The 12,219-nt window shown below is 34.1% G+C and overlaps 1 protein-coding gene across 1 annotated transcript; it reads right to left on the reverse strand.

The window, feature by feature from the left end:
• Positions 1-2,462: 2,462 nt before the first annotated feature.
• On the reverse strand, positions 2,463-3,377 carry LOC105542419 (taste receptor type 2 member 7-like). The gene has a single exon (XM_011983974.1). The coding sequence runs from the start codon at positions 3,375-3,377 to the stop codon at positions 2,463-2,465; it is 915 nt and encodes a 304-aa protein (XP_011839364.1).
• Positions 3,378-12,219: the final 8,842 nt, after the last annotated feature.

Below are 12,219 nucleotides of genomic sequence, written 5' to 3' on the forward strand. Positions count from 1 at the left end.
CTAAGGAGCCTCTTAAATTTATTATGGTTAGCCGCCTCCTTCCTCAGTTATCTATGTTCCAGTCATACAGATTAAAATATGCTCCCTTGACTAAGGGGGAGTGATACTTCAAAGAAGGAATTATCTTGTTCCATATTTACTTACCAGGTCAAGCATCCATCATGCACCATGTATACCACAGTGCACCACAACTGAGACCAGTCTGGATCCCACCATCAGCAGCTTTTCCAAAGGACCCAGGCAAAATGGTCAATATTGCCTTCTCTCCTCTCTTTTACCTCACCTTTCAGCCTCTTGGTCCCTTTCTCCACTCCCACCCTAAGATGTTTATTGTCTATTTGTCATCCTCCAGCAGTTTATAATTCCTATTTCACCACCTTATTTAGCCTGTTGCTTTTTACAGCATTCCAAAATACTCATTTATTCTCTTTTATGACTCATCCAATACTAACCCTATTTACCATTCTAAACCGAAGTAGACTTCACCTCTTTTTCTCAAGTACCAATGTACAATTTTAGTTTTATTTGCCCAATTTCAAACACTAGAAAAGTTTAAGAAATAATATTCATGCCTTCCTGATAGTGGCAATTGAACATTTTTATTGACTTAAAGCAATATTTGGTCTTAACTGATCTTTGCTGTGGACCGGGTACTGTTCTAGGTGTTTTACACTTGCCAGCAAAATCTCACAGCAATCTTTGGTAGTAGTTACTTTTATTATCTCATTTTACAGATGAAAAAACGGAGAAAGATAGTCTAACATCTTGCTCAAGATTATACATTTAATAAGCAGCTGGGTCAAGAGGCAAACCCATCCAGTTTGGCCTAAGGCCAGGTTCTTAATCTCTATAGTACAGTGACTCTAAATCAGTTCTCAAAGTGTGGCCGAGAGCATGAATATCATTGGAAACTCATAAGAAATGCTAATGCTTAGGTCCTATCTTAAAACTGCTGAGTCAGAAATTTTGGAGGTGGGGCCCAGTAATCTGTGTTTTAACAAGCCTTCCAGGGGATTCCGATGTCTGGTCAACTTTGAGAACCTCTCCCTCAGAGTATAGTCAGGGAAATACTAATAAAGATTCTAATTTTTTTTTATCTGGTAGCAAATCATTGCACATATTCCTACACATATTTAGTTTTTTCCCTTATCCCAGCAACTTTTAATCTACTTTAATAGCAATTTATTTACAATTAAAATACTAAAATGTATCTTTTATCTTCAAGAGCCAATAAGGATTTTATAGATTTATTTACTTACTTATTTGACAGGGTCTTGCTCTGTCACCCAGGCTAGAGTGCAGTAGCGCAATCTCGGCTCACTCCAACCTCCACCTCCTGGGATCAAGCAATTCCCTCACCTCAGCTTCCAAGCAGCTGGGATTACAGGCATGCACCACGATGTTTGGCTAGTTTTTGTATTTTTTTGTAGAGATGGGTTTTTGCCATGTTGCGCAGGCTGGTTTCAAACTCCTGGGTTCAAGTTATCCACCCACCTTGGCCTCCCAAAGTGCTGGGATTACAGGCATGAGCCACTGCATCTGGCGTGGATTTTGTAGATTTAAACAGATATCCTAAGTGATGTCAGATATTGCAAAACATATTTTTCTTTCCTAAAGTAAGACTATTCGAGATCCTTAAAGAGCAGAATCAATTCAAATCAAGCAATAGATTTCAAGAGTAAACAGGGATCTGTTTTACTTTAGACCTTCAAGGCATTTGATGCTGCCATACTCCAGGCAAAATTCTCAGTTGGAAAGAAGTTAAGATACTTGGTGTTGAACATTTGTTCCCTGGGATCCGGCTATCAGCAACCTCCTCCACATTCTCTCTGGGAGTGGGTTTAGTACTCCTGAGAGCTGGAAAAGATTTCTGTTTTGTAAAATAATTGAGGCTTTGGATTGTGTTTATGTATGCATAGGCATGCCAACTCAATTTGCATCTTATCATTTTCCAATCCGAAATCAAAAGCAATATAAGAGCATAACCAGTATTGCTGGGGACATGCTATGACAGACAGTTTCAACATAAAATTTGAATCTCTTTGAAAAATACTTAAATGTCCCTAAAGCCAAATTATTTTATTGTTTCAATTCTTGAACTAAATCAAGATACTTTTTCTTGTTTAAACCAGGTGCTTCCCGATGACTTGGGTAGAGAGATTAAAAGAACTACGTTGCTCAGTCAAATGAAGTCTTAGTATTTTTTTAATTTCTAAAATGTAACTATACTCCAGTGCAAGTATTGTTACTTAAATGTATTACCATCACAATAGTTTTAAGTATGTAAGTCGTGAAAAAAAGACATATCCCACCCATCCAACATCAAAATTAGCGCCTCACTTGTCTTGGGGATCAGACACTGGCAGAAGATTACCGGAGAGACGGAGAGTTAGCACACAAAACCCAAGTAAGTCCATTGAATCTATATCACGGAAAGAAATAGTTCACACTGTTCTTCCTCTTCATAGTTTCTTTTTGAGGCAGAAAATTCTTCTAAATGATTGTTGGAACTTAGAATTACTCAAGATTATTATAACTGAGTGGCCAGAGGGATATGCTGCCATTATGTCCTTCAGCATAAAGAACTGGTGACTTCTGTAAGGTGAACTAAATGTCATATTTGTCATGAAGGCAGCAAAATAAGAAATAAAGAAGCAGAAGAATGTTATCACTGTTTTTAATGCATTTATATGGGCTTCTGTGCTGGCGTTTCTAAAGCCACGAGATCCATGTTGCATCCGATGATTGTGCTTGTAAAGAGAGATGAGTAACATAGAAGTGCACATCACAAATGTGGCTAGAGGAAATAATAATGCCAAGTTGACAAGAAACACTTCACTAATTTTCTTTATCTTTGTTTTGTGTGCAAAATAAAGTGTGGTGTTTCTGAGGGCGCCCTCTTCCTCAGTTTTAGGGTAATCTACCTCGATACACAGAGATGCAATGCTCACAGAGGCCAGAAGACTTCCCAGAAGCAGCCAAGATATTAACTTTGGCATCCTGAATTTCAACCAAAGAAAACAGGACTGAGTGAAGCCTGAAATCTTGAGGCAGTAAAATACAGACAGGCAGGTGGCAAACCAGAGGCTGATAGAGCTAAAAAACATCCAAAGGAACATCATTGCTGCACCATGAAGTTTTTTGACATAAAAGAGTGGAAAGAACACAGAGAAAAAGCTTTGTACCATTAACACCATCTGCAGACCCAATCGAGACATCCCTATGCACATTAAGAGGATTTGAATTGGCATTAGCTTTCTATGTCTGATCAATTCATTACAGTTAACAATGATAAGAAACCCATTTACTGTGATCCCTGTGAAGAATTCTGCTGACATGACGATAATATGAAGAATAGTTGAAAAAGAGAAGGCCATGTTTTCTAGGACAAGTCTCAGCTTTTCCTTGCAGATGGTCCTAAATACTTCCTCCAGAGGATCTTGCAAATGGGAACATACAGCACTGAGAAATCTCAACTTCTGCCAGCTTCTGTATCATGGATAGAGCCTTACACTAGCTCTTCCTCCAAGGAAGAAAATCAGAGACTGCTTTTTGAATCTGGTGCTCTTCAGATGAAACTGGAGCAATGCAAATCTGAAGATTTGAATGACGGCTAGGTCTTCCAATTACATCCTGAGAAAAATTGCTCCCTTGGCACCATTCCATTTTCATTCTTGCTCAATTTTGCTAAATAAATAAATAAATAAACAAACAAATAAATAAATAAATAAAATACATCTGATTACAAGTATGTTTTGTTTTGCTTATTGATATTTTGTTTGTGTGTTTTATTTTTTCCTAATGCTAAATGCTGCATCCTGAAGACAGATACTTATTTCCTATTACTGCCACAAATATCCAGTCTCAAAGATAGCTCTTTCCCTGGCACACTTTTTGACTTATAACAATTTCAAGTCACTTTAATAAAATTTCCCCTCTTCATGTCCTACCCCTACTAAAGGCAATTTCCTTTCCAGACTTGAAAATCAGTTCCTGGAATATAACTTTTTAATAAAAATCTTCCTTCCTCTGAAATATATCCTGTTTTCATGGCCTTCTTCATACAATGTTGACCTTAGGAATAGCAAACCAGAGTTATAAAAGTAGTGCATAATTAATTCACATGATGACATAGTCCTGGGCTCTTGTTTACAAGCATCATTTCAAAAAGTAGATGGTATAGAAACTATTAACTACCAGCAGAGGGCATAATTACCATGTTAAAGTAAGCATCATCCCTCTATTATGATTACAAACAGGTAACCATACAACTTTGCTGACTTTAGTTACATCAGAACTAAAATGTAAATAGACTACTACTTTGTAAAATAAGGTATGTTGTTCAAAGTGCTAAGTTCCTGGTTGGTGAAACTAACCATTCAACAAATGTTAGCTGTTAATATTATTAAATATCTGTCCTCATATTGTGCTTACCACAGCAAGAAAATAACAATTCTATATAGAAATATTTTCAAGAAAAAGGCTAAATATAAGACTGTGATAGTATGGAAAATTTCAAAAATGAAAGAACTGGACTTACCTCCCACTGGCTACACCAATCATGGCTTTTAGAGACCACAGGGTCTTCCATGAAATGTATATGCACTAGCTATTGAAAGCAAATGTTGATGCCACCTGTCACTTTCTCCTGCCAGCTTCATTATTTCCCCACCCATCTTCTACACATCACTGCTGTCCAAAATGCAGCAATATTGGTCCTATCCATGTCTCTTCTAAAATTCTGGTTTTATGACCTACATAGCAATTTTGCCTGTGGTTTTTTTGATATTGGCTTTTCTTGTCAATAAACCCTGACTTTGCCCAGCAAATGGTATTTGTCTTGCCCTCTAGCCTCCTGAAGGCATTCCCATTTTTAGATACAGGTGAAGAAACTTCGGCTCCAATCCAAGCCCTAGACCAGTGTCATGACCATGGGGTGAATGAAAAATAAGTGGGATCTGCATAGTTTATAACTTAATGTCCTAAGTTACCTCTCTGAGACTAGGTTATATATATATTAAGTGTTTACATTTAAAAGGATCTGCTGAGTTTTCAAATACTGTAGACCTATACAGAATTCTGCTTCTTAGTTAAAATAAAAGTTCAATCAATCTCAGTCTTACATTTTTCAAAAATTCTGTTTCCATTAATGTTTTATTATGAATGTGTTTCATTAAATAAACTTGCTGAATTAAAGACACTTGAGCAAATGAGGGAAAACAATGGCATATAAATAACCATTCAGATGATATATACATGCCAGATTATTAGTAATAATGTAATGTGACTAAAAATCTTGAAATGTATACTGACTATTGGGGTAATCTTTTTCATGACAGATGTCCCTTGCTTTTTGTCTATACTCTTACAAGCCATTATGAAAATGATATTTTAATATGCCCCAACACTTCTTATTCTAGCACAACAATGAGAATCCTTTTATACTGCAAATATCTTCCCCATAATAACCAGTATTTGGGTATTCCTTTTCTATGGTCTTTTCTTTCAAATTTCCAGAGCAAACTAGTGCAATAAAAGGTAGAAGTCAAATATATGGAAATTCTACATAGCCAAAAAAACAAAAAACAAAACAAAAAAAAAAAACAAAAACAAAAAACAACCAAAATTCCCCCCCCACATATTGATTTAATTAAAGTTAATTTCTTTGAAAATAATACGAGAAATATTTCATTGTTAAAATTGCCCTTTCTTACAACAGCTACCTCAGAATGCATATATGCTATGAACATAATTTTTAAGCAATTCTTTTTGAATTTCACTTCTTAGATAAATACATAATTTATAAGCTATAATTTATCCCCATTGAATGTCCAAGTGCTTTATATTTTTTTTTTTTCCTGAGCTGTTTCAAACCACTCTGCCTTTGTCACATTCATAAAGTTGCAGCTGGCCATATGGGCTGTTGGCTAAATGATTCTGCAATGAGATTTGAATTTATCTAGAACTTGTTTCATTCTGAAATCCTAGATTCTGGTCCTCATTTGCCTCCCTATATACATCATTTAATTGAAGAAAAAGCTTGACTTTTCCAAGAACTATTCTAAAGGTATAATTGACAGTAAGCTATAATTTAGTTTGTATTTGCATTTGTGATTTTCCTGTCATATGTGGACTGTTTTGCATTTGCCATGATTGAATCTCATTTTGGAAGCAGAGTTTTAATGAAGAGCTCTTTCTCAGATATAGGAAATTTAATGGTGAGTTACACTGTCTTGAAGTTACTAATTCATAGTCTTGTTAGAGATTTGGGAAAGGCAGCAGCCAAATGAAGATAGATGGTTTTCAAATTAAGCAATGTTTGAAAGTTTTACAAAAATAACATATTTCTTTTCAAAGAAAAATAATATCTATCACGGGCACTGAATATTTATAATTCATTAAACTAATTTCAGCTTAGTCACCTTCCAATCAATATGTATTCTTCTAAATGCTCACATTATACTTGAGAATTGGCATACTTCCAGTAGAGGGTTTTTTGTGTTTGCTTTGAAAAATGTGATAACAGAGTTTTCTGATTCTAAGTGATGGGATAATGTCCACAAATTAGTTGGTAAATTAGGATATACTTTAAATATTGATATTATGACCTGGTGTTTCCCATGCTAGAGAGCTGCTTGTTTGGTTCTTATTGGTTATAACTGTACAAATATTTAAAAATTTTAAACAAGTACATTGACTTGTTCTACATGCCAGTGATGAGGCTAAGTACTTTGTAGATCACTTAAAGGAGACTGAATCTGTTTTCATATTTTCAGTTGAAAATATTTTTGTTTGCAATTTTTCCACCACCCTGGCTTTGCTATTGAAGTTTTGCAGAGAGAATTGGCTTTAAAGAGTGAAGCCTCTATTGGTCCAAATTAATCTGCTGGATCAGTTTAATTCCTTGAAAAGCACTCAAAATATTTTTCAGCTTTCTGTAAAGAACTGACCCAAAATTTCACTGACATTCTGTTTTGTTGTTGTTATGTGGTCACAGGAAATAAAAGGAGTAGTTTATATGGTTTTAAAAGACACCCTGGTCACATATTGGTTTACTGTCTCATTGCTGAGGCCAGACACCAGGCACTGGAGAAACTGCATTTTGAAGGCCATGAACCGTGTCTTCATTTTTTCTAAAGGATCAATGTAGTCTTACTTTTATTTGAGTTTATTTCAGTGTTCTAATGGGTTGTCTTAATGGATTTTGATCTCAAAGACAGACTTGTAAAATTTAGTCCCTGAGTTGTCTTCCCAAGTTTCTACAGTAACAACATTAAGTATCAGGTGGATGAAAAATCCAAATAGAGTGATCATCAGGCTCATATTCCAAGTTGTCAAAATTATTCCCAAAATTATTTCACTTAATTTTTTGAATTTTCTGTTATTTATAGAAAAAAGTTATCTCTGTTGCAGAGATAGGAGACTAGTCTCGAGATGTTAGGTAACTTACCTAAATTTAATCAGAAAATACATGACAGAAGCAGAAATGTTTTGATCTCCATATACGCAAATGGATACTTCTTAGAAATATGTTAAATTGCGCTCATGAAGTTAGTCTCTGAAAAAAAGTAGGCGTATAAATTAAATTATAAAAATTAAGGATACTTGATAATTATGTTTTGATTTGACAATAATTTATCAGTTTATTTGCTGTAATATCAGAAAAGAGTAGTTTTATTCTTAAAATAGTCAAGAAATTATCCTACACACTACTATCATTTAATTCTTACTGCAAAATTACAGTATTATCTGATTTGCAGAAGATAATGAAGTACAGAGAATGAAGCTGAAGGAGAGTGCAAATACAAATTTGAATACAGGTGGTCTGACTCTATCCAGAGCCCACAATGTTGACTAAAATACTATAGTATATTGGATTGAAATACTTTGCTCCATCAAAATAGTTTTAAAAATGTAAAATCAATGGAAAAAATCACAATTTAATGGCTATAATCTTTTCCTTCCCTATACACAGAAATAGGAAAAAATAAATTTAAGACATTGTCTAGGAGATTATTCACAAAATGATGAAACTATAAAATATTGACCTTGTATTGTTAGCATATCAGACTGCACCTAGATGCTACAGAACTAAGGCACCAAACAGCAAATAAAACCTATTAGATATTCAGTAAATATTGTTGAATGAATAGTGTGTGGAAAATGAGATACGACTAAATTCATATGAACTTACAAGACTTATATGAATTATAGAACTTCATATGAACCATAGAGTTTCTAGGACTCATACAAATTTTAATGCTAGAAGGAATGGAGTTATAGTCCACCACAACTATTCCTATGCAATAGAGAAAGGTATATTGGAATCTTAAAGGTTAAGTAACTTATTCAAGATTATTTAAGTCAATCCTGATTGAACTTGTATAGGCAACTTGAATTTTCTGGGGTTACATTTCCTTCTAGGCAAAACAAATGTGTAGAAGAAAAACATGAAAATTTAGTTTTGATTTTGTCAGCATTTTCAGACTCATCTGCTAAGACCTTGAATCAGTGGAGATACCTTTTCATGAGCTATATCTCATCTAGGAGAGGTAAAAAATAGGATTTCACGATTTAGTGATGACTGTATTGGATGTATCTCCTTATGAGTCAACCCCTTTCTCAACTCCTTCCAACCCAGCTGATAGCATAATGTCTACTGAAATTCAACTTTAGAGGCCTTATTATGTGCAAATTATAATTTGGATCTTAGGCAATTCGTGAATGATGGCATAGAGAAAAGCTTAGTTTCAAAAATTCATCTTTTTTATTCCTTTGGACAGTTTAATCCAAGAAAAAATTAAGAATGCAATACTTTTGAAAGTCACACAAAGATTCAAAATATAAATTAGTTGCTATGAACTAATCAAACAGGGCAGATATTTACCTAGGATGATAGAATACAGGCAAATTTAGGGGAGAAGCATTTAAATTAAAAAAAAATTTTATTACAACTGAGTAAATGCTAAGTCACATGAAAGAAGCAGACAAAAGAAGAAAACTTTAATCCAAAGAATCAGAAAAAAGTATTTAGAATGCTGTACTAATAAAAGCACAACATGCATTCTATTCTATTATACCTCCGACCTGAAATAGACTGTAGCCCACTTCCAGATGTATGACATTCCATGACAGCATGCATGTAATCACAGAAAGTGACTGACAGCAGAATATATGGTAATAGCATAATATATAAATGTATACGTTATACATTACACATACAAATTGAGACATTATAAGAAAATAAGCAAATAGGGTAGAATTAAATAATACATTTTCTACTAAAATAATGACCACAGAGAGTTTATTTAAATTCTTTGAATTTTCTGTTATTTGTAGACAGAAGTGTTATCTCTGTTGCAGAGATAGAAAACTAGTGGAGATGTTAGGTAACTTATGTAAATTTAATCAGAAAGTACATGACAGAAGCAGAAATGTTTTGATCTCCATATACACAAATGAATACTTTTTCGATGTATTGAGTCATATTTCCTCCATAATTGAGCCATCTCATATTTTGAAATATAAAAAGAATACAACTTCAAATCATGGTTCAGAACACAACTAAGGGCAATCCATTTTAAAAATCATGAAAGGTTGCTGTTACTTAGCCCAATTTGAAAACCAAATTGCTTCAATAAGTTTGAATAAACATACAGTATTTAAGTATTTTTATAGTTATCCATCCCTTTTTCAGAGCTTATTTTCAATATCTATTTTTCAATATCCATTCCATATACAAGGTGGCCACATTCCAACATAAGATCGACCTTTACCTTTGTATTTCTTCTAGAGACACTCCAGATTCAAAATAGTAAGAGAAACATACAACAATTTGTTGGAGAAATATATGTCCATTGTCATTTTTCTGGTTTTCTCACGGACATATTCTTTTTTTTTTTTTGAGATGAAGTTTTGCTCTTATTGCCCAGGCTAGAGTGCAGTGGCACAATCTGGGCTCACTGCAACCTCCGCCTTCCGGTTTCATGTGATTCTCCTGCCTCAGCCTCCCAAGTCACTGGGGTTACAGGTGCCCGCCACCACGCTCAGCTTTCTTTTGTGTTTGTATTTTTAGTAGAGACGGGGTTTCACCATGTTGATCAGGCTGGTCTCGAACTGCTGACCTCGTGATCCACCCGCCTCGACCTCCCAAAATGCTGGGATTACAGGCGTAAGCCATCGCACCTGGCATGAGATATTCTTAAAATGAAAGATTTTAGCAGCTAGAAACCAATCAGCAATGAGTTAAAACACCAACACCATTTCTCTTCTTTAGCTTTAGTGTGATAATTTGGACTATGCATAATATGAGATCGACTTCTGTTCTTTGTCTTCGAGAAATTTCAAAGCCTTAAGTAAAGTGTGTTTTTCCTTATCTCAAATCTAACTGATGTTGTCTCGAGAAAACCTTTGTAGAAAATGAAAAGCTCCATGCCCAAATCTGGTGACATTTCAGAACTGATAAGTAGAAGTTGCAGTATATGAAACGTTTAGTTCATATGATAATCCGTCCATCCACAAGTGGAGAAAAAGTGGTACCACCCTTCCTTGATTTGCATACCGATTTGCTCAAGCAGGCCTTCTGTGTTACATCAGAAGGAAATTAATCAGGTTACATTCACAGCACTGTGCATAAATTGATCTTTTTCTCAGAAAGTGTCCACATACAAATGCCAGCATTTATAAGGGACATATTTCTTCTGAATTGAAAATATCAAGCTAGTATATTTATGACTGTGACATCTAAAAACTAGTGAATACAGTAGAAATGTTTCTTCTTCCAAGATGACACGCACAATACATTTTAGTGTAGTGTGCATCAAAATATGTGTACTTAGTACCATTCTGCCCCTTGGTAATACAATACGGATTCTAGGAAACAGACTCTGATTGACGTTCAATCATGAAGACTAGCTTTCTGGGACTGATATTTTTTTTTTCATTTGGATTAGATGCAGGTTGCTTGTTTTAAACACATATATTCTGATTTTTCTAACATTTTATGGTTGCTGGTAATAGATAGAGGAAAAAGAGTAAAAATCTTGAGAATTTCCTTGAAGTATTTCTGCTGTAGCAGCTCTCTTACAATTAAAAAGAGTATCTATCCATTCACCTTAAACTTTGCACAATAATATATTCATGATTGTTTGGTTACCTGTGATCAGTTGAATAAATGTTTTACTTCTTTTTTAACTTCTAGAAAAAAGTTGCAATTACCTGTTATATGAAAAAATTATTACCATAGTATCTGACTTTCTTTGTGACTGTCAGAGCCAGCATCTCTTACTGCTTTCTAGAGTGCAACCAGATTCCCCATCTCCCTCCTGTCTGCTTACCAGTCACTAGAATTGACAGATAACACAGGAATAAGACTTCTCAGTATTTTGGCATGGTTAAAAGCACATTTTTTATTTTCCTAGCTGTCAATATTCCAAATAAAAACTAAAAATTTCAGTCAAGGCTAATCATAGTTCTAAGAATGTAATCCTTATAATTGATAAATATTTTTGGCTTAAATATAGATTAATAATAAACCTAGGTCTAGAATTACAGTTGTATAGACTTTCAATACTTTTACATGGTTTTTATTTAAAAAAAACAGTTGTCATAATCATTCTATACTTATTTACTGTTTACTATAAAATGGGTTCCATGTATATATGTCATACATTAATAGACAACCGACTCATTGATATAACTTATTTCTGTTTCCATTATAGAGTAAGTGTTTTCTCCTGGTGTAAAATATTCTACCAAAACCTTATCTCCAATGGGTAAATAAGATTTCATAATATAGTTATACAATAATTAGTTTAATATTTTAAATTTGTTAGACATTCAAGTTGCTTCTTTTTGATTATTGAATATAAAGTAGAATATCTTTGCATACAAGTGTTTGATTGCATTTCTGATTATCTCCTAGACTGGGTTGGAGGAGTAAATCAAAGTACATAACCGTGTTTTAAGTTCAGGATATATACTGCTCCATTGTTTCAAGAGCAATTGTAACAGTTTATATCCCATTAGCAGAATATGAACATTTCTGTCTTACTCTACATCTAGAAAAATTTTGTGTAATCTTTCAAAGACATTTTCTAATTTGATAGAGAAAATGACACTCAATTTAATTTTATTTGCATTTTTATGGCAAACGTGGTTGAATTTTTTTAGATACATATATTATCCACTGAAATTTTCCTTTTTGTGAATCATATCCTT

This window comes from Mandrillus leucophaeus, unplaced genomic scaffold, assembly GCF_000951045.1.
Source record: "Mandrillus leucophaeus isolate KB7577 unplaced genomic scaffold, Mleu.le_1.0 Scaffold258, whole genome shotgun sequence".
In the NCBI taxonomy this organism is placed as follows: domain Eukaryota; kingdom Metazoa; phylum Chordata; class Mammalia; order Primates; family Cercopithecidae; genus Mandrillus; species Mandrillus leucophaeus.